The 23,458-nt window shown below is 36.2% G+C and overlaps 3 protein-coding genes across 4 annotated transcripts; 2 read left to right on the top strand and 1 right to left on the bottom strand.

Annotated features, from left to right (window-relative positions):
- The first annotated feature begins 963 nt into the window (after positions 1-963).
- Positions 964-10,906, top strand: LOC113712767 (transcriptional corepressor SEUSS). 2 transcript variants are annotated; one of them, XM_027236323.2, is made up of 10 exons: positions 964-1,520; positions 2,064-3,540; positions 3,640-3,759; positions 4,240-4,288; positions 4,491-4,705; positions 4,797-4,865; positions 5,692-5,789; positions 6,707-6,800; positions 8,559-8,628; positions 9,403-10,906. In XM_027236323.2, the coding sequence occupies exons 2-10, from the start codon at positions 2,458-2,460 to the stop codon at positions 10,350-10,352; spliced, it is 2,748 nt and encodes a 915-aa protein (XP_027092124.1). In that variant the 5' UTR covers positions 964-1,520; positions 2,064-2,457; the 3' UTR covers positions 10,353-10,906. The 2 variants fall into 2 exon arrangements, with proteins under 2 accessions (XP_027092124.1, XP_027092125.1); XM_027236324.2 differs by having other exon boundaries at positions 966-1,520; positions 2,061-3,540.
- Positions 10,907-15,503: 4,597 nt separating this feature from the next.
- On the top strand, positions 15,504-19,172 carry LOC113711552 (mitogen-activated protein kinase kinase kinase 3-like). Its single transcript, XM_027234711.2, has 11 exons — positions 15,504-16,116; positions 16,365-16,643; positions 16,786-16,873; positions 16,967-17,029; positions 17,120-17,280; positions 17,382-17,457; positions 17,753-17,812; positions 17,921-18,028; positions 18,115-18,365; positions 18,563-18,658; positions 18,749-19,172. The coding sequence occupies exons 1-9, from the start codon at positions 15,758-15,760 to the stop codon at positions 18,310-18,312; spliced, it is 1,392 nt and encodes a 463-aa protein (XP_027090512.1). The 5' UTR covers positions 15,504-15,757; the 3' UTR covers positions 18,313-18,365; positions 18,563-18,658; positions 18,749-19,172.
- Positions 19,173-19,676: 504 nt separating this feature from the next.
- LOC113712891 (uncharacterized) lies at positions 19,677-23,369 on the bottom strand. The gene is made up of 5 exons (XM_027236514.2): positions 23,092-23,369; positions 22,844-22,973; positions 22,110-22,310; positions 20,848-21,015; positions 19,677-20,281 (listed from the first exon to the last, which is right to left on the bottom strand). Exons 1-5 carry the CDS (start codon positions 23,223-23,225, stop codon positions 19,844-19,846), a joined length of 1,071 nt encoding a protein of 356 aa, XP_027092315.1. The 5' UTR covers positions 23,226-23,369; the 3' UTR covers positions 19,677-19,843.
- Positions 23,370-23,458: the final 89 nt, after the last annotated feature.

Below are 23,458 nucleotides of genomic sequence, written 5' to 3'. Positions count from 1 at the left end.
CTGATGCACCATCACATCATACCATCCTCTCCCATGAGTGATAATGGGGTGTAATATCTGTAATTATTGATATGTGTTTGGAATCTTTGGATCGAGAGTTAGTTGGAAAATTTTTTTTAGAAAAAAGAGAGTTAGTTGGAATTTTTTTTTTTTTGTTGCCACATAAGCACGTTGTTTAATATTTTTTTATTTTTAATCATAATTTTATTTCAAACATATCATATTAAAATTTTATAAAAATTTTTAAATAATTTTTAATCTAGACTAAAATCTTTAGGTGAACCGACATCTACAAAGTAAACTCAAATAAGCCCAAGTGTGCTAATGATGATAATTGATCAAGACTCCACCTTTAAGAGAAATTTGAGTTCGAAACCCTAGCACTTCTTTTTTTATTATTCATAAGCGCTATAAAATGAATCAATAATTTGCCTTGACCTTAGAATGAGATAACACTTTCCTACTCCATTAACTTTTTGTTTTTATTGTAAAAAAGAGAAAAGAAAAACCAAATACAATTGCGCCCCACACTTGATTTTTCAATGTTAATGACAGATGCAAAGCAAAGAAATATTTTATATTTATAGGATTATTGGAGACTAATACTTTTTAAGGTCTTAATACTACACGTTAAGTGCTGGAAAATATTTGGATTAAATTTTTTGTCAAATTATTTGTAGATGTGATATATTTAATAATTATTGTACATGTTTATGATGGCGCATGATACATATTTATATATATACTAATAATTCTATAGTCTGCGCTATGCATGGGAATTATAAAATTTTAAGATGATTAAAAATTAAAATAAAAAATATATTTTGTAACTATTAAAAGAAAAGCCCATCATTTCCATGAATTTACGGTACGAGTTGGACCTAGAGGCTGAGTCTACCCATATAATATTTTATTTATTATGAGAAAGAGAAGAAGATGAATTGACTTCATTTTGAGGGAGGGCGAGAATAAGGGGGGAAAAAAAAAGAAAAGGTAAACAAAAGAAAGAGAAAGGGGGAATGAATGAATGAAGAAGAAAATTCAATCCGATGGAATGCAGTTTTGACGTCCGCAAGAACACACACTCTCACACGCTCTCTCTCACACACAAAATATACTACTATTCAGTACTACAAAACTACAAACCCACACACTTTCTCTCTCTAAAAAGTACAGCCAAGAAAGAAACGAAGCTAAAATAGATACTCTCTTCCCCCTTCTCTCTCTCCCTCCCTCCCTTCTCTCTCAATCTCTCTCTCTCTCTCACGCAGTACACGCACTGAAATTCCTAAAGAGGACGACTCGGAACGGAAAAAAAAGTGATATACCAACTCTGTAGCTTCTGAAACAGTAGTAGTAAAATTTTCAATTAATTAATTACTTATCTGTGAATTAATTTGGGAAATGTTAATGAAGAAGTGTGGAAAGAGTGTAAATTTATGTTCAATTCGAAGTCAATCTCAATCCTCCAGAGAGGTTTTTCGCTGTCGCAAGTGCTGAGAAATATTTAACTCTCTCTGGTAAGTTATAGTAGTTTACAGTGTTTTTGGTGATTGTTGATTTTTTTTCCTTTTGCTTTTTGGTTTTTAGTTAATTTTGTGAATTTACGAGGCTTGGGAAATTAGTAATTTGAGCTGTGGATCGACTTGGTTTATCTTGTGAGATTTAGGGCTTGATCGAGTGGTGGTTAATGGCAACAATACTTGCCGTTTTGTAGCTGTTGAATTTTGGAAATTTCCGTTTTTCCTCTTTATTTCTTTTTAAGTTGGATTTTTGCGGCTGGAAAATTGAAATTTGAACTTGAAGTGTAGTAGTGGTGGCTTCGGATACGATGCTGTGCTGTTTCGTACCATTTTTTTAATTTTTGAAAGCTTAGTAAGATAGGGCTTCTTTTTTTCAATTTAAGTTAGTTATCTTAGTAGCTTTTTTTAATAATTCATGAACTTTTTGGAGATTTTGATTTGATTTATAGTGGATATTTTTACTCTTTTCAAGTTTTTAATTATTTTATTGGAAATCTGTGTTAATATTTGACAGTTGCTCGTTTGATTATTTTGTAGCAGAGATTGATGCCAAAGTCTACTAAAGATTGTTGCTTTAGCAGAAAAAACCGAAATTTAGCATGTTTAGAGCCAAAGCTTGTTGGTTATGTTTCGGACTCGTTGATTTTCAACTTCTGTTTGAAGACAAACTCAGCAGTTTGCCTGGCTGCCATGGTGTTTCCGTTGTTCTTGTGCACAATAGACTTGGGAATGTCTAAACCCTCATTGTTCACCTTTTAAGCTTCTTAAAGTTAATTAAATTCAAATCTTGCAGCAGCTGTTGTGTCTGATGCGTACCAGGGTTTTCGTTAGTGTTATTTAATGTCTTTGGAGCTGGGTTTTGGGATTCATGTCGTATTAGGTAGGTTTTCTGTAAGTTAGGTATTTGTGGATAGTGCGTTTGTTTTTCGGGAATATGGTACCGCCTGGTCCTCCCACTCCTCTTGGTGGTTCTCCGTCTGTTCCTCCATCATTATTACGGTCAAATTCTGGTTTATTGGGTGGTCAAGGAGGTGCAATGCCTTCTCAGGGTGCATTCTCATCTATGGTCTCTCCACGGACACAGTTTGGTAACATGAATATGCTTGGGAACATGCCAAATGTTTCGTCTCTATTGCAACAGTCTTTTGCAAATGGGGGGCCAAATCCTGGGCTTTCTGGTCCTGGGAGTGCTCAGAGGGGACTTGTGGACAATGGCGCCGAATCTGATCCACTTTCTGCTGTTGGAAATGGGATGGCTTTTAATACACCCTCCTCTTCGTTCATGTCATCCATGGCAGCTAATCCAAACTCATCAGCACATGTACAGGGCCAACAATTTTCAAATCCTTCTGGCAGCCAGATGCTGACAGACCCCCAGCAAAATCAACAACTTGATCCTCAAAGCTTCCAACATAATCAGCAGCCAATGCAACAGTTCTCTGCGTCAAACAATCCCCAGCAGCAGCAACAACAGCAGCAGCAATTTCAAACAATGCGAGCAGGATTAGGAGGGGTTGGGCCTGTTAAGCTGGAACCGCAGGTGACGAATGATCAAACACAACAGCAGTTGCAAGCTCTAAGAAGTCTTGGTTCTGTTAAGATGGAGCCCCAGCAGCTACCAAGTATGAGGAGCCTGGGACCTGTTAAAATGGAGCCCCAACATTCAGATTCGTCTTTGTTTCTACATCAGCAGCAACAACAGCAGCAGCAGCAGCAACAACAACAACACCAACACCAACACCAACAACAACAACAACAGTTCCTTCACATGTCTAGGCAGTCTCCACAAGCTGCGGCTGCTGCACAGCTTTTGCATCAACAGAGGATTATGCAGCTTCAACATCAGCAGCAACAACAACAAATTTTGAAGTCTATACCTCAACAAAGATCCCCTTTGCAACCACAGTATCAAGCACAGAAGTTGCCTATAAGGCCTCCTGTGAATCCTGTATATGAGCCAGGGACGTGTGCTCGGCGGTTGACACATTACATGTATCAGCAGCAACATAGGCCTGAAGTAAGAATGATGCGACAATGGAATCGGCTACTTTTCATTGAGTTAAAAGTCTCCTTTTTTTTCCGTATGTTGTAGATTTATGATCTACATGTTTTATAGGACAACAATATTGAGTTCTGGAGAAAGTTTGTTGCTGAGTATTTTGCTCCAAATGCGAAGAAAAAGTGGTGTGTTTCTATGTATGGAAGTGGTCGCCAAACGACTGGAGTTTTTCCTCAGGTTTGTTGTTCTATTCTATAATGGTACTGTAGGAAGGAACTGGTTGTCAAGTTAAATGTGCACGTCCTTTTAAATATACTGAGGACTTTTACGTACATTGATTGCAAAGTAAAAGGAAATTTGCTAAAGAAGGGATTTTACTCATTTTCCAGAATAAACTGACTGATTCTTGTTCCCCTTGGATTAATGGATTTAACGATACTTTGCTCTGTTCTTTAGTAGGTAGGTTATGTTTTTTCTGCTAAAAAGACGTACTGTTTCTTAGAAGCACTTTTGAGGATATGGTATAAAGCAACTTTTGCGTTCCATATATTCATATTCTTGTTATATAAGCAAACGAGCAGCAGAAAAAAGAACAAATGCTCTATGTTCACTTGTACGTATGAGCCTGAGCAGTATCTTTGATATTAGCCTGGTTTTATATTCTCAATTCTCTTTAGACCCGCTTTATTTTCATATCAAATTTTTTGTATTCTGCAGGATGTTTGGCACTGTGAAATATGCAACCGCAAACCAGGGCGTGGGTTTGGTATGTTCTGGTTGCTGGCTCAGCACTGTATAGGATTGTTGTCCTTGTATATTTAGTTCAAACATTGGTTGGTTTTTAAACACAATAATAGAATGATGTCCTTGCGATTGATATTTTGTAGTTGCTGCTCTTGGATTATCTTTTAGTTGTGTTTTCTTTCTGTTTCTAGCATATTAATTTTTTCTTTTTAATTGCCTTTCAGAGGCAACTGTTGAGGTTCTGCCCAGGCTTTTCAAGATAAAGTATGAGAGTGGTACTTTGGAAGAACTACTTTATGTTGATATGCCCAGAGAATATCAGAATTCATCGGGGCAAATTGTCCTAGACTATGCAAAAGCAATTCAGGAGAGTGTCTTTGAGCAACTTCGCGTTGTTCGAGATGGTCAACTTCGTATTGTATTCTCTCAAGACCTGAAGGTTGTTAATGGATTACTATTGTATTCTAGTAGCTTTATTTTCCTGTAGTCATTCCTTTTTCACTTGTCTGTGTTCTCTCAAAACCTGATAGATATGCTCTTGGGAATTCTGTGCTCGACGTCATGAAGAACTTATTCCTAGAAGATTGCTGATACCTCAGGTTTGGTTCTAAAGCTGTGTTTCAAACTGCATCATCAAGATACAAAGATTATCAAGTTTGCCTAATACCTGATTAAAGTTGGACATGCATGTCTCTTTCTTTACATTGCCTATTGTTTTGGCTCAAAAGTATTTATTTTTAATCTTCCTCACTTAAACTTGGACATTGAAATGCCATGTGTTCTTCATATTGTTCCTTCATAGGAATGGGCTACTACTTTCTTATTCCTCTCTTTCCAGAATTAGGTTCTTGAATGCTAATATTTCCTTCCTAGAGTTAATTGCCATATTCTGGGTGTTTCAAGCTGAATGTTGCAATTAGAAAATAGCTTGCTTTGCTGTGTGTTTATTTTGTTTCCTGGCATTAGACTGGTCATACACGATATGCAGCATGATTTGTAGTGGTTAGTGGGACTCTGACCAAAGTTCATTCAATGGCGGGGTCTTCTCATGGACCTGGTGGTTTAAGTTTCTGCTTTGTCTCTTTGATAGTTATACTCTTGTTGGAGTCAATTTGGTTGCTCTTGGTTGAAGATTGAGACGGAACCATAGATTTTAGTCACATTTAATTTTCTTTTGGCTAAGATCTCATTGGCCTCTTGCTTCTTATTTTGAAAGAGGGTAATTGTAAAGTTGATTCAACTAAAAATTCTATTTCATAGGCCTACTGCAAATTTGTTGTCATGTTTTGATTTGCTTGCTAGGTATTGTTTTGCAGTTTTAGGAGTAGGTGATTTTGTTTTATATTATATTTGAGATGACAGTAACAAGTCTGAGAATCTTACAGTTGCTTTAGTTAATTTCTTACTGCCTTTGATTGTTAATAGGTTAATCAACTTGGGGCTGCAGCTCAGAAATATCAGGCTGCTACACAAAATGCATCATCTAGTGTATCTGTTCCTGAGTTACAAAATAACTGTAATATGTAAGTCAAAAGTATTTTCTTTAGACTGTTTATCTTCTATGAGCCTGATGTTGCTTTGTAGGCCCTCTTTTTCAAGATTGAGGTGTTACAAGAGTTCATTTTGTTTTGTGGATTCTTTCTTTCTTTTTTTTTGTCTTTTTTTTTGACGAATTTACTGTATGATGATCAAGAGAATTGATGTTAAACATGTTTATATCTATATTTTGCACTTTAGAAAGTTTCTCTCTTTTCAAGTCAGTCATCCTGGTCATAATTTAATGAAGGATCATTTTTGGCAGTCATTGATATGGGTGATATATTTTGTGAAAGACTCAAAATTAGAGGCAATGCCACAGTTAAAAAAGTTGTTCTTGTCTGATGATGCTGTGCATTATTGGTATTTGTGATTCGTTTAAAGTAGGAACAGTGATGTTTACTGTGGTTTGTGTGTCTTAGAATATTGTATAATATTTCACTTCCACCTTCACAACAATTAAACTGCATTTTCAATGATATCTAATGGAAAATTGGATAGCAGTTTATGACAATCTTTTGATACTTAGGAGTTGCTGGCTTAAATCTTTGAGAAATGAAAAGCAACCCAAGCAATGGCTTGTTTAATTTCTATTGAATTGTTCCTTGGGAAGCGTAAATTATTCTCTCTTTGCCAGTTCATATTTGGTGGGAGAAAGTAGCTATCTTCCCATTACCTCAGTTCATATTTGGTGGGAGAGAGTAGCTATCTTCCCATTACCTTTCGTATAAGAAAAAGCAAAAGGGGGAAAAAAGGAGAGTGAACATTAAAACAATATCCTATTTTCTGGCTGTAACTGGTAACTGATTCTCCGGATGGTCCTTACTTTTGGCATGGATGGGTATAAACTCCTTGAGATTGTGAACATGCATTTTATTATTATTATTATTATTTCTTTTTGCAGGTTTGTTGCCTCAGCTCGTCAGTTGGCAAAAGCATTGGAAGTCCCTTTGGTCAATGATTTAGGGTACACGAAGAGATATGTTCGATGTCTTCAGGTAATTCATCCTACGGGCTAGACAGCAAAATGCTCTGCTTTTTGTCACATCGTCTCTGATTTCATAATCATGTTTTGCTTAATTCATGGAAATGTTTAAAAATGAGAAATTGTTTTTTTTGGTAGTATAGTAATTCATAATCATCACTGCTCTCTCTGATAACAGTGGATAGAGCATAAGGGATGACTGATTACTCAGGGATCCCTTTGACTAGAGCCTAGCAGGCTGATTACCTTGCCGCTTACCCTAGGTTATGTCTTTTTTATCCTGATTGGAACTGGTCCTTTATTCGAAATACGTAATCAAAGAGGTCTCAAAAAGAAGCTGTTGACCATTTTTCGTTGACAAGAGCAGCTGAAGGTTCAGTAAAAGGTTTGAGAGTTAGAATAAATTGGTTAGAATTTGAAATCCGATAGTGTAATCTTTGTATCAAAATAAACATGATGCTAGATGTCCAAATGATGGTACAAATCTATCCTTTTTTTAGGAGTATAGGAAGCTGGAGAAAGTATTTGATAAGCACTGGTCGATTATTGACGAAGGCTGGGGATTTCCAATATCTAATTGCTAATTTGACATTCTTTCTGAGATGTTACCTTGTCCCATCACAACCTCACTGTCTAAGAGAAAGGAGGAAAATAATGGTGTATTGATGTTAATTTCCTCTTAGTTTTCTGCCCCATTTGGGAAGCTTATTTATTTTCTTCTCTTTTTAGATTTTAAAATGAAATGAAATTTAGTGCAGTGCTGCAAGTCAACCATGAGTAATTAGTGCATCCTGGATTTCCAGTAGTGCAGTAGAGGAACATGCTGAGTGACGAGAATCATTTGGACTTTTCAGTGCTTTTGGGTCATGTAACATTTTGGATTGTTTGTAATAGTCGATTGAGTCTCTCATCAGATAAATTTGTAGTAGGAAAAACAGATAAATCATGGTGTCGTTTTTTTTTCCCCTCTAAAAGAGAAACAGGATTACCTACATTTGGTATAGCATGAAGGTAAACAAATTTTTGCTCTATGCCAGCATGATTATAATGTTGAAAAGTCTCTCTGCTTTATAGTGGCAATGATGAAAATAGTCATTGATGGCGCTTGACTCAGAATGTAGCAGCTTTGGCAGAATCATTAGAAGCGTCCTCTTGATCATTTTAACTTTTTTCATTTAGTTTAATGTCCATCAATGAATTTTTGGGCGGATGTGGTTTGTTGAACCTTACTTGCGTGTTCAGGATTAACTCTTAAGATTCTTTTTTCTGTGGGCATTCTCTGATTAAAAAGTTGAAACCAAAGTAGCCCATATGAGATTTACTGAGACTCCCTTAACGGAGATTTATGCTACTCTTTGAAAAATCCATTGAACTGGTATTTTCTTAATTAAAGTAGCTTGAATGAATACTTCGGTAGGACGACAACTGATTAAGGAGAATTATGAGATACATAGCTATAGCAGTTACTGTCTAATTTTTTTTCAATGTCTTCATAACAAGACTTCTTTATTGTAGATTAGGTTAACCTCTTTAAAATGCTCATTGAACTGATAGTTTCCCCACTCGAGTAGATTCAGTGAATATTATTTGCACAGGGCTACAATTGATTGGTGAGGATTTGAGATACTTAGCTATAGCTGTTGGTGTCCTTTTTTGTTCCCCCCCCCCCCCCCCCAAAAAAAACAAAACCAAAAACACCCAAACCCAAAAAAAAAAAAAAAAACTGCACCTCAAAAAAAATCTTGATATTTGGCTTCCTGATGCATTTCAGATATCAGAAGTGGTGAACAGCATGAAAGATCTAATTGATTACAGCCGAGAAACAGGAATAGGACCAATGGGTAAGATTTATGTTATCATCTCAGCTTTTTACGTTTTCTCATGTTATTAAATCCGAGGACAGTAGGAGATATCTGAGGGGGCTGGTGGATTTGGATTGATTTTGCCTGCTTTTTAGTTTTTCTGTGTAAATCAACAATTGATGATAGAGAAATCAATACTGAAGCAAGCCTTTGACGAGGTCAAAATGGTTTCAATCATAGGGAAAATTTTTTGGAAGCTAGGTCTTGGAGTTTCCCTGATCCCTTCCTCCCCCTCTTCTGGCCCTTTGACAGCCAAAATATAGTGATTTTAGTTTTCATTTGCTAGCAGGCCTGTTCCTCTATCAAAATGTTATGCTCTCTATGCAAATTTGAAACCGGTTTCACCTGCATGTAATTTGTATGATCCTAGTTCTATTTCCTCCTCAAAGGGTCAGAAAGTTTGAATATCAAAACTTGTTCTAGTTTGATGGCTTATTCTGAAATCGATAGGATGCGGGAAGAACTAAACCAATATACTACTGCAGTACATGAGATCTAGGGTTTGCATCAGTGTTCTAGTGCCCACACACACACACACACATCTTCCCCTCCCCCCCCCCCCCCCCCCCCCCCCCAACCCCACCCACCCAAAAAAAAAAACTGGGGGTAATCTGAGTTCTAATTCTCGAAGAGTTAGGAAAGTGAGAGATCCTGGTTGAGCATATAGGCAATTCCAAACTGTAATGGGCCTCTATGTTAATGCTGGAACTTCATATTTTATTTATTCATAATATTGGTTCTTTTTGTTCTTAGAGAGCTTGGCCAAATTTCCTCGGGGAACAAATACTTCACCTGGGTTTCATGGTCAACCTCAGCAATCTGAGGATCAAATTCAGCAACACCAGCAGACAATGGGTCAGAGTTCGAACAATGATACCCCTGTTCAGGCTGCTTCTATGCAACTTCCTTCCAGCAATGGCTTGGCAAATGTAAATATTCCACTGAATTCGGCTTCTGCAACTTCCTCTACTAGTGCCATAGCTGGGCTACTTCATCAAAACTCAATGAACTCGAGACATCAAAACCCAATGAGCAGTGCAAACAGTCCTTATGGAGGAAATGGTGTTCAGATGCCATCTCCTAGTTCCTCGAGTACCTTACCACAACCGCAACTCAATCCTTCTCCTTTTCAGTCTCCAACACCATCGTCATCTAACAATCCTCCACAGACTTCACTTGGTGGCTTACCGACTGGAACGCACATGAATTCTACTAGTTCACCGAACATTGCAATGCAGCAGCCAGCACTTTCCAGTGACACAGATGCTAATGATTCCCAGAGTTCTGTTCAGAAAATCATACATGAAATGATGATGTCAAATCAGCTCGGTGGTGGTATGATGGGCATCAATAATATGGGGAATGACATGAAAAATGTTAATGGAATTATGCCAACGAGCAATAATATGGGTCTAACAGGGAATAACTGCATCGTTGGAAATGGGGTAACCAACACTAACACTGGCATTGGGGGTTCAGGATACGGGAGTATGACCAATGGACTAAGTCAGGCAGCCATGGTTAATGGAATTAGAGCTGCTTTGGGCGGTAACTCTGTGACAATGAATGGCAGAGTGGGCATGACAATGGTTCGGGACCAGAGTATGAATCAACAGCAGGAATTGGGTAACCAACTGCTTAGTGGGCTTGGAGCTGTCAATGGCTTTAATAACCTTCAGTTTGATTGGAAACCATCTCCCTGATAGTCTCTGTTGGTACTGTTCCGGTTCCCTGAGATGTTGCTTGTGCAGAAAGGAGATTTGTGGTTTTCCTCTTCGCCCATCTGAAAATGGCACATGGAAAAGATATAGATGGTTTTGGGCCTCGGCTCTTCATTGTACTAATTCCAGAGAAAGAAGGATACATATAGCATAGCATAGTGGTTTCGTGATTGAAATGATATATCATCCTAGTAGCATATTGTTCTAACTTGATTTTGCCAATTTCAGGTGCTTATCTGCACTAACAGCCTTGAGGGGAAATTCAGGGAGTAACTGCTGGATGATCTCAAGCAATTTCTACTTCCTGTTTACCCTTGTCCAAGGCATTTGTAAACTATTATGTGCTGAGTCTCGGCCTTTCCCCTCTGTCCCCCAGCGAATGTGAGTGTATATAGCTATCGATTGTCTTCAAGCAATTTTACTAGTACTTTCAAGAGCTGTTGGGGTGGTCTTGAATTACGTGATTTTAATTTTCTGTTCATATTGGCAATACTGTCATTGAAACAGCATTTGAAATCACAGTAGGCTTTCGTGAATTTTCAGCCTCATGAATGAGGGTCTTTTTCACTAAAGTTGCCCCCGAATTGATCCTCTGGGTCTTGGAACTGACGAGCTGTTGTCCATTTCTTTCCCAAGTTCTTGATTAGACTAGGAATGGCTTAGCAACTAATTTACGCAAATCTAGGTCAAAATGAGTTAATCATGGGAATCAATGTTCAGAGTTCTCTCTGTATCTGTTCATTGTAAAAACTAGTGCATAGCTTTGCATGTTTCAGCTGCAGAAAGAAAGATGATAATTCAGGAAATTCATAACTCATCATTGATTACAAATACTACGCGTTTAAGACAAACATGCAGGAGCCGTCAATTTGACAGGTATTTTTGTGTTCCATTAAAAGAAGGGTAACGTTATTTGTACTTCCCTATATTAATAGCACTCTCGTTACTCCATTTTTATTTTGATGAGACTGTATTATTTTTGTCCCAATTTCTTCTCCTCATCCATGAGCTAACTTTACCAGATTTTCTCTTATATTTAAAAATCAATTAATTATTTCATTATACATTAAAATGGTTAATTTAAAATTGTCACTAATATGTATTATGTATTTTTTTTTTTACAAAACTTCACGAAATTATATGATGCTAGAGATCAATCTAGCAATATAATATGAACACATTCCAAATTTCAAGACCAAAATAAATAAATTTTCAAAAATGATAAAAAATTGAGTACAACTACAATGTCTTATAAATAGGATATTAATATTTCAAAAAGTCTATTAAGAATAGCTCATATAGCCATCATAAAGGGAGTGAATTTTTCTAGTATGCTTCATCAATCTTTTCTAGAGAATTGTCTTTCATAGTTTGAAAGCCCTAAAATTTTTTATGGAAGATAAAAAAAGTGGAGTCTAAAATTTTTTATTAAAGAGAATAATGTGGAGTTGATGTTTGCCACTCCAAAGTTGTCTATAGAAGTGAAAGAGTAGCATACGGGTAATGTGAACACAAGATAGGATAGGAGCAGAAATTAGAGTAGGAGTAATATGGTCTTTTCAAAATGAAAATGGGATAGTAGGACTGTAAATAACATAAGGAAAATGCAAATAACATTACCCTAAAAGAATTATACATTCTATTTTAAAATGTTTCAAAACATTTGTCATTTTTTCCCTTTTACTTTTTAAAAGGATCAACCTTAATGACTCGAACTTGAGATTTATCGATTACAGGTGAAGCGTTTTACCAAATAAGTTGTACTTCATTGCCTTCAAAATATTCGTCGTATTATAAAAGTTAAAATCATTTTTAGTCTGTATCCCAATGTTGCTTCTTCCTTTATGAATATGCAAGTTACATTCAAGTTCAAAGTTTAGAATTCGGGGATAAAATTAGAAAAAGAAACACAAATATAACAGTTGAAGTATTATTTTAAAAAAGTTAGATTCTTGAAGAGCGACAAAGAAAAGATTAGGACAAAGGGAGTATTTTGCATGCGCAAAGGTTTGAGGGTGGAAAGTTGTTTGCACAGATGAGTCTGAATCGAACCTTTTTACAAATCATAACATGTATATATGGAATTTCCAGAAACAAATCTGATAATTTCCAGGAATTGGAGAAACGCGAGGATTAAGGGCCTGTAAATATAAATGCACAAATAATAAATATACACTCTGACGCAATTTTTAGGTACAAATTTTAATAATTGAAAAAATTTGTTATATTTTTATATATTATTGTACTAATATCTACATTTATTCTTCTAGTCTACATTGCACGTGCAATTGCCACTATCAATCATTGAGCCCCCCTTTATCCAAAAATAAAAAATAAAAAATCATTGAGCCCCTTGATCCAAAACAAAAGCCCTCCCCAAAAAAATTAGTATTTAACTTTTGTGGAGTTCTGCGTAATCTTCGTGATCCGAAGTTTGTGGACGTCATCAGATATGAGAAAAAAGTTTGTGGACTGGGCTATGATAAGTGGATTGAATACTTATTTTTTACTTGATGTTCTGACCATATCAAAGCTGAAAGCCCACAACCCATGGGTACAAGTGAATTACCAATACTTTTTTTTCTTTTTTTTTGTGATTCAAAATTATGCATGCATATCCAGTGATGTCAGCAACCAAAACAAGCCGCCACATTATATCTAAAAAGAGAAATGATATACTCTCTGCTTTCTCTACTTTTTGAACCGTAAATGTTTCACAGAATATCCGGCCTTTCTATGTTCTGTAGGCTTATATATAACTATATAAAGAGTGAAAAATATTCTACACAATGTGAATATTTTATCCGAAAATTTCTTTTAGTTCAAAATGATCAATATATAGAGGAAGCAAAACAGGTGACCGCAGAAATTTGTGTAGAAACTTCTATTTTTGAGTTTCCTAGCGAAGGTTCGAAAACATAATATTTTATTTATCGTGACATCTAAAAAACTTATTCAGATAAGTTTTTTCAAATACAGATGACAACCCCTTTATGAGATTGAGAGTTTATTAGTCAAGAAACTTCTCAAACATGGTCAAATAATGTAATCCTGCGCTCTATAGGATAAAAAAAATTTTATTTAATAAAATGTGAAAGAAGTATTTAACGATTATCCTTACTCTAATTTTCAAGAAATATTTCTTGCCACAAAAGTGATTCAAACAAGTTAGTGGGATGATACCTAATCTTTTCACATGGACAATTGACAGACACAACAAAAGTAATTAGTGTTTTTTTAACAACTAAGAGGAGTGAGACAAAAAGATATCAGCAGATGTAGACGGAGATAACTATAAGTTATGGCCAAGTCATAGCTAGTGTAATATGTGCTCTTATTCTCCAACACGGTTGGCCCCTGCCAAAGCAAAAAAGGGGCTATAGATAAAATTGGCACAATTTAACCATTTCCAAAGGAAGAAAAAGACAGGATAATTTGTTTCATCTTTTGGCCTTTGCATTATCTTTCTTACCCTTCTCTTTTGGTTTTTATGCCCTTTACAGAATCAATAATATCCCAAATTGTCTTTCAGATGGGAAATGACAACAATCAATCTACAAACAGACACATGATCAGCAAGAAGTGACAAATGCAGGTTTATGTCTCTGCAACTTATTTTTTTTTTTTCATAGATATCACATTTTGTAGAACCTAAAAATAACCCAATCATTATAAGAGTGGAGTGTCAATTTCCCACGTTCAAATGTATAAGGAGAGGATAAAGAGAGGCTAATTTAGTATTAATAACAAATATGTACAATTCAGTATTAAAAATCAACAAATATATACATTATATATATATATATATAAATCAACTCTTCATAATAATAAATATATACAGGACTCTAAAATACACGTGCACAAACACGCGAGACTCTCAACTCTTCATTATTTTCAACTGAACACTTTAACACGACTCTCTATTTATAATATTCTTTTCAAGTGAACGCTTTAAGAAAAGTCTCTATTTATAAAGCTACTAAATGAACAAAAGAAAATTGTCAAATATTGACCAAAAACTGCTAAAGAATAATTTAGAAACTTCAAGAATTATTCGGCTTGGTTTAATAGGTGAACTTGCTGTATCGTTATAAATCATGTTCTGTATACTGACAGATTTTCATGTTTTTGAAATATGAATTGTATAAGAATTGGGAAAAAAATGAAAAAAAAAAAGGAAAAAAGCAGTAGTGGTTAAGTTGGATGGGTAGTGGGATTTGGCAAGTACTCTTTGATACGGGTGTTTGAGGGATGAAAAAAAGGGTCCTGCTGCCTATGCTTTATATGATGCAGAATCATATAGCAATAACTTTGACAAGGATCCAAATATATAGATCATGAATTGTGTTCCTACTTCTTGAATGAGATTCTGCATCAAGTTCACTTCCATACATGTTCCACCATTGTGAATTCCCATAATTTCTGTAAAGAACAAGGTAATTTTGTCCATGCATGGTGAATATATGCTGCAGAGACAAAAGATAGCTTTTCAGCAGCACCAGACTGGACAAATTCCAGAAAGATTTAGTGATTAGTATGCTTCCCTTCCATGTTACAGGCGGGCCTGCAGAGCAGAGAACGGACCAAAAATACACACTCCAACCAACTCTCCATGATAATGAGTCCAATAAACGGGCAAACACTAATGGTTTTACTTGAATAATTCCACTTGCATACGTGCACTTAATCTTAAATATCCTGTTGTTATCCCAAAAAACTTGATCTCAAGTTGGCAAAATGATAACTCCATTACTAAATTAATAGAGATTTTCAGATTGATAAAATCCTTGTCAAATGATTTGCCTTTCATATATCCCCTCCCTCGCGTGCAGAAACATAATTAACCCCCTTGCACTAATTTCGACAATATTTTAAGGATTAATCTTCTATACACTGATAATATATACACTTTCACTATTAGATGCATGACACATAATCCGAATTTGAATTTGAAACTCAAATTTTGCATATGTGTCATATATCCAACTGTGATAATGTACACACCGTCAGTGTATATAAGATTTACTCATATTTTAATTGCAATGAGACATTCTCACTGGCCCCTAACACCCCTAGCAAGAAAAGTTTAAAGGGAAAATAAAAGAACAGAAAAACAGTTGGAGAGAGATGAAAAACATTGAAGGCAAATAGGAAACTCCTGCTGCCAATTGGCAATGCAGACATCTTTTGGTTCTTATCAAGTTCTGTAGCCGGCTCCAGCTGTTGAAGTTGCAAACTACTACTGAAGCAGGACAAACTAATTTGCACAAGCATTAAACCTTCATATATATGCAAAAGATCATCCCAAACATTCATCAAATTGCATCAAGTTAGACTATATTTAAAATATCCCACTAAAGCTTTCTGTTCGATCTGCTAAATCAAGAATGGTTTGTAGATGTTGGAGTAGAAGAATTCAGCTGCATGATGAAGAAACAACTTTCAGCGAAGTAAAGAATAATAGGCATAAGCCAAAGTCCTTTGCAGAAGCCATCTTTTCATTGCAAAATTCTCCAAGAACTAGAGGTGATTTTAGCAGTTATCAAGTTTCCTTTCAAGGTTTCTCTCCTTCTCGTGTCTCTCATCAGATGTGCATAAATGACAAGAGAGATTATCCCTTGCCTTTGCCTTTGCCAATGAGCTCACCTGAGCCATCAATGATATCTATTGGTTGCTCATCTTTCTCTTCTGTTTCTGATGATGATGTTGATGAGCATCTAGGTCAGAATGTGTTTTCTTCTTACAGGTGAGTCATTAATCATGATCACTCTGTTAATCATCATACTCTCAATTTCTTAGCAAATCACGTCAGTGCTATTCCCTCTTTTATGTCTGTTTTAAGTACTCTGAGTCTCTGACATGTTATACTGAAGTTATTACAAAAAAGATTGAAATTCTTTGGTAACTGCACAGCTTCAGTTACATGCCAATAGAACATGAAACTTTTGAGAATATCACTGCAGAGCTAACTTGAGAAGGTACTTTATGTTTCAGAACACATGAAGAGAGCGGACCTAACACCTGGTCAAGAAATTCTTATGCAGCATCAAGAACTTCAACACCATGTGCATCATCCCCTAAGAATCTGATCTTGTGTGACATAAGTTTCGAGTTCCAGACTGAAGGCAATGAACATTCTAATCACCCAATCCATCCTCTTCCTTGTCCACCAACCTCTCCCACAAAACCTTTAGGACTTCTCAAGTCAACGTGGATTAAGGGAAAGCTTTTGGGAAGGGGGACATTTGGACATGTTTATGCCGGGTTCAACAGGTAATAATGGTATTTAACATTTGTTGGTCTATAACATAAAAATGCACATCACCTAAACCACCAAAATATAAGTTCCAAACGCCTGTAAATCAGTGAACATGAGAAATGAAATATACAAGTTATATATTTGGGTTCTGTGCAGTGAAAATGGCAAGATGTGTGCCATAAAGGAAGTCAGGTTGATTTCCGATGATCAGACATCAAGAGAATGTCTCAGGCAACTAAATCAGGTCTGCAGTAAATTAATAAGATCTATGTTCATGCACTATCAGGCATCTTTCCTTACAAACAACTAATTGCAACTTTTTTTGTCTGTTATACAGGAGATAGAAGTTCTTAGCCAGCTCTCACATCCAAATATTGTTCAATATTACGGAAGTCAGCTAGTATGAGTTTCAAATCTTGCTTAAGTATCGTATGTTCACTGAACATTAACACCTCCAGAATTTCATTGTTCTGTTTTTGATCCTTTGTAGGCAGGAGATAAATTGTCAGTATATTTGGAGAGTGTCTCAGGAGGATCAATGCTCAAACTACTTCAGGATTATGGACCGTTTGGTGAAAAAGTTATACAAAGTTACACAAGGAAAATTCTGTGCGGCCTAGTATACTTGCATGACAGAAATGTAGTACATAGGTATAAAGTTAATCAGCTATACAGGTTATAGTCCTCTGTTGTTTACATATCTTTGGCTGTAAGTGTCGAAGATTTGACTAAATTGATATTTCTCCTGGCAGGGATATAAAAGGGGCAAATATCCTTGTAAATCCTAAAGGGGAAGTCAAGCTCACCGACTTTGGAATGGCTAAACATGTATGATTGTTGTCTACTTTGCAAATTGTACTTCATTGGCATTCCTAAATTGATACCTTGACAGTAGAGCTAATGGTTAACTAAAAACATGATTAGAGTTTTATTTAAACATCCATATGGTCAAACAAAGTAAACAAGTGAATTGAAACATTCTTCCATACACTGATAGTGTTCAGACAAGTGGTTTATACGCATGCAATGAAATTGTCTGATTAGAAAATGGGTGAGTTAGATATTTTGTTGGGTCTTTTTTGTCTAAGCCAAGGACTATACTTACAAGTGTACCTTATTTCAGATAGATTCATGCTCATCTATGCTTTCTTTCAAAGGAAGTCCATACTGGACAGCCCCAGAGGTAAAAAAATAAAAAAAAAAGTTGGTCTTTTCTTTCCCACTAGTATCTCCTCGTTCCTGAGTTTAACAGTATGACTATATTTTCTTCTCATGTTTGCACTGTATCCAGGTTATAATGGACACTGGAGTTTACAGCCTTGCTGTTGATATCTGGAGCCTTGGTTGTGTTGTTCTTGAGATGGCAACATCCAAACCTCCATGGAGCCAATATGAAGGGGTATAAATCCTAATTTTAGGCATTATCTCCAGGATTTTGGCATTTCTTTTGACTAGGGAATAAATTTTTGTGTTTGGAACTGACAGATATCTGCAATATTTAGAATAGCAAATGATCTAGAGGTTCCTGAAATCCCTAACAACCTCTCAGAAGAAGCAAAAAGTTTTGTCAAAGTTTGCCTCCAAAGAAACCCTTCTGTACGTCCTACAGCAGCCCAATTGCTGCATCATCCCTTCATCCAAGGAAGACAAGAAAACAGAATTTCAAAGGACAAATGCTGTTGAGGCTGACTGGCCTTCATTTGCTACCACTATTCTGACAGTGACTCCAAATGATGGTAACTTGCTACATTCTAAAGTTTAACAGACTTAGATTTTTTAGGCTAGTTTCACACTTAAATGCATATTTGTTATGAATACAAACCAGAATAACAAGCCAATTCAAGCCAACTCAAACATCACAGGACGAAACTATCAAGTGTAGTTGACTTGTATTGTCATGGCAATTGTAGTTTAACATGTACTACTCCTACAGCTTTTTCCTGTCTCTATGTTGAGGATTTTCTCCTAACAAGATGAGGACCACGGGGTCAAATTCTGAGGCTTCCTTCAAAATGTCATAGTGACCAAGGTACCTTCTAAATTAGATCTCAGTATTTTTTTTTTTAAATTCTTGGAAGTCCAGAAGTGATCTTGATATTCTTCCATCCCATACATGCAGCTTAAAACACAATTCTTGAACCCTTTACGAATATGCAACTGTCGAATTGGCAAATAGCTAGCAAGATGGATAAAGGTGATGGATTTGGAAGACTTGCATGCCTTGCATCAGAAATTAAAGCCAGAGACCACACAATTTGTAACCAGAAATGGCAACAAAATCACATATCACATAGTCAAGCAAGCAGTTCACACATTTCAGATTACTAGCAATACATAGTGGTGGACAAGGTAAAAGGTTTACCTCTGCTTGGAGTGCAACTCTTTCTGATTAGTGAGAAGAACTCCTTCCTAATAGGAAACGGATTGGCCTCTGCCACCACCATATAGGGAAACCATCAAGACCAGGAACTGCATTGTCATTACTGGTTTTTCATTTGGACATTCGTTTATGAATAAGCCAATATTATGATTTGAGTTTCTGATATTATATGCAAATGAATAGCCATCCATTACTGCTTGAGCTGGCATACGATGTCATCACTGTTTCTCACAATTTTCAATGCTTTCAAGGTATTAAAAAAATTTTTAATCTTGTAAAACATTTACGACAGTACTGCTAAAGGTGCTGTCCAGCAGAATTTTGGAAGAAAGAGCCAGCTTCTTGCAGAGTGGTCCGAAATTGGTAAACCTTGTTAGAACTACCTGACATATCACAGGTATAAATTCTAGTTGCCGTTATGACAAATGCCTAAAATGTTCAGAAGTCACACATAACCATGAGAATAAAGCCTCAATTGTACGTTGTTTCCAAAAACAAATAAAACAAACCTTTAGTTTAGAACATCCTTGTACGTTGTTTCCAAAGAACAAATCCGGCATTTCTACTCCAATGGATCATTTTTCCGTGGAAATGGATGGCAGGCCTTAAAAAAGACAGCAGCTTTACAACAATTTTAAACTTTCCTACTTTTGAATTTGGAAAGAGATCCATGAAAAATATAGCAATTATGGGATAAATTGTATGCCAGCACACATCATTGTAGGCAAGAACTGAAGGAAAGGAGAAGTATTCATGGCCATCAAATGAATTGTACACGCACCTATCTAGCCTATACAAAAGCAGCTCATCCAACCCAAAATTCCTAAGCTCATTTCAAAATGAATAGTCCTTCAGATCAGCCTTGGAATCCCCAAGCTCCAAATCAGCCAAGCATTCTTCTGCTGTAAGAGGTGGGAGTTGCCTAGTTTTTCTCCTTAGATTATGTTTATGCCACTCACTCTTGAAATGCTCCCTGTATTCTTTTGAATCACCCACAAAAGCATTACATGTACTGCACTTATTCTGCTTTAGTTCTCTACTGGAGCTTCCAGTTTTTGAAATAGTCTGATTCTGCATTTGATCGCTCAGTTGATGAATGGGATCGGTATAACCCCTGCGCAAGCTCGATGGTTCATCTTCATGGTCATCATAATGATCCACGTGGGTGTCACTGTCCACATGCACGTTTACGGCCAGAATTTCTGACCTCCCATGCATATTCCTAACAACAGCATCACAATCCCGAAAAAGGCTTGGGTCCATTTCACAGATCTGTATAATTGTTTGACAAGTGGGTTAAAGCAATATACCTCCAAAACTGAAAAGAACAGAATCCATGGCTCTAAATAACACTACCTCGTTATATATCTAGCATCCAGAAAGTTCATAATGAAATAAAAAATATAAAGGTAAACATAATTCTTGATGTATCTGATGATGTCCCAGAAAAACATCAAACTTTTCAGGAAAGCAGCTTAAGTTGAGCAAAGAACACAGGACTGAACTACTCCAGCAATCAGTAGATTTAACCAACACCCCCCCTCTCGGAAAAAAAAACCCAAATTTTTTTTTTTCCAATACATATGAGAATTAGTACAGGAGATTTAGCAAAAATGAATGTTACATCAAATTGTTCACGACATCAGCTAGAGAATCCATAAATCCACCATATCTGGAATTCCCAACTACCCTTACTTATACCTATTTTCATCATTGTACATAACACTACTAATTAAAGTTTACAGATATGGAAGTTGGTGCAATTAAGAAAGTAACAATAAAGCAGTGGCAAAATAGCATATGCTGTCATAAAATCATGATAAACCATCGACACTTACAATGGAAATTTGACTTCCAGCTTCATCTCTTGAAACAACGTTAACATTCCACCCATTGAGTTTCTCCAGGAGATCCAAAATATTCTGTTCTGGGACAGTTAATCTTAACCTCATAGGAGACCTTTTTATAGGATAGTGCTTCTGAAGCTCACGAATGACTTCTAATGCCTGTTTATCATACCTTTAGGTCAGACTAAAAATACATAGCAAATGGACTTCTCCAAGTAAAAAGATCGATAACTTCTAGATTCATGGTAACTGGGGAGTTCACAAAACACATTTGACAGTGGCAGGAAGCCGCAAGAGGCAAGTTCACAGAAGGAAGATCTGCATCTTTCTTTCCAACATTTTTGTTTCCTGTTTATGTCTTTAAAATTTCAAAAGCTAAAAACATATTGAATTATGTGCTATGCATATTCCACTGTTAATATCACAGCAGAAGCTGTTGTATTTTACCACTCTATACCTGGATTGTTTCTGCATCTGTTGGACCTAAAATCAGTTAAAGCTTTGATGATAAATTACATTTTTTTAAGCAACTGTTATTAAATTTTTAAGAGTTAATAACACATATGCCTATCGATGCATATCACTTATAATTCCGAGAATGTACCTGACGCCCCATTGTAATTAACTTTTTCGGGCAACAAATACTAACTTGATCAAAAAGTAGAAGGAGAAGTATTAGAACTTTACAACCAAAAGACATTAAAAAGACCAAAAAGGGAAAACAGATATATGGTGTTGAATGTGAAAATAAAACGTGTGCCAGAAATGTATCGAAAGCTAAAAAAACCTGATTTGGTAGAAGTTGACTGAAATGAAAAAGTTTATGAAACAAAGTTTTTCCCTTATTTCCCTAAGGAACAAAACAAAAAGAATTCCATTCTAGCAAACCCAAAAAAATGGAAACAGCTGAGGTTTAGCTCCTTACTTTGACAAAAAGGGAAGAGTCTAAAATAGTTTCTATAATCCTTGATCAATCAGCAACATATTCCACAATAAGATCTAAGCTCAAAGAAATGCAGTGCCGCAATCAGTGTGTTTGGATATAAAATTATTTGGAAAAAAATTTTTGAGTAACAATTTAGCACTTTTTGTGACGTGATGTATGTGAAAAAAGAAGGTGGTTGGTAAGATATAAAAGTGATTGGAAAACGTGTTATGATGCTGTCAATCATTTTTTTTTCTTTTTGCAAATAATAGAATTTCCAAACAAACCAAGCTACTTTTCCTTCACTTTAACATTTACATCAAGTTACCTGTTTCTTTGAGCTGCTATTTGGATCCACAGCAAAATGGATTTCATGCATCAGACGCTCAATCATGCTTATGGTATAAGGGCGCTGAGTTTCAGGATTAACAGTCTTCTGCATAACTATGGTAGCTACATCTCTAAACTGACTTAACAACTGCGACTCCCTTTCCTTCCCAGCAACTTGTAGCTCTCCCTTCTCCAAAATCTGCAACAGAAACATATTCCTTTATCTCAAGGCTCCCAAGTCTAGTGAATAGTTCTTTTATTCCTACCAATATAACACTAATCTTGAGTCACTTCAAAATCCGGCGTCCAGTATACTGTATCACCAAACGTTACTACATGAATGCTTCCAATTTGGAAGCACTCCTCCCTTTCTTCAACTGCCCGAAAATCAGAGCACAAGTAAAAGGGCCTAAATTTCTTAAGGCCAGTTTGATGCATCATTCACTTGTCAAAGAGATTCTCAAGAATCAGGAATTCAACTCTAACAAAAGCTGTGGTAGCAAGCTATAAGCCTATTCAAGTTGGATTGCCAGACAGACGATACATAGCATTAGAACTTCAAGCTTTGCTCAAAGGCTGCACCAAATAGAGCCCTAAGTTGCACAAAAGCTTGATATCTTATAGTACTAAAACCAATAATAAACCAGGGATTCAATAGGAAGAAGATACAAATTAGATAAAAAGATGGTACTAATCAGTATAATGGCAAATGGGATTTGCAATCCAACCAACCTCCAGACAGATTTTGGCCTGATCATCAGTCCCAAAAGCCTTGACTAAATCCTTGGACTTAGCCAAAACCCCCTTTGAAACATTGGAATAAACAGTCTGGGATTGCAAAACTTCATCCAAATCCTTCTCTCTGTTTAATAAACAATAAGTAACCCACAAAAATTTCAATAAAATGAACAAAACAAAAATCATAAACCAGGAAGACATAAAGAAAGAAAAAACAGGGAGCAAATTTTTGGCGGGCATACACGCCGGAACGCCAAGAGAGGACTTTGTTCTTGTAGCAAGCGATTTCGAATCGAATGCCATGTTTCTTGAGGCGAACTACTGCTACGTTTGTCAGTCTTTTTTGGCCTATGGGCTGCACCAGCGTCTTTGACATCTCTCTTCTCCTTCTTCTTCTTTAGGTTCCTTTTGCTGCTTCTCTCTCTCTCTCTGCTTATGGGCTGCACCAGTGTCTCACTCTGCGTGTTTCGGGTTTGCTCTGGAATGCGAGTTTAATGAGTTGCTTTTTTTTTTTTTTTTTGTCAAATTAATGAGTTGCTTGAAGTTTGCACAAAGTGTAGCTTTTGTGTGCGTGTGTGTTTTTTTTTTTCATGTACCAAAAAAAAAAAG

The sequence above is a fragment of the Coffea arabica genome, chromosome 10e (genome assembly GCF_036785885.1).
Source record: "Coffea arabica cultivar ET-39 chromosome 10e, Coffea Arabica ET-39 HiFi, whole genome shotgun sequence".
NCBI classification, from domain to species: Eukaryota; Viridiplantae; Streptophyta; class Magnoliopsida; order Gentianales; family Rubiaceae; genus Coffea; species Coffea arabica.
Note: the sequence above shows the minus strand (reverse complement) of the source record. Positions and strands in the feature narration are given on the sequence as shown.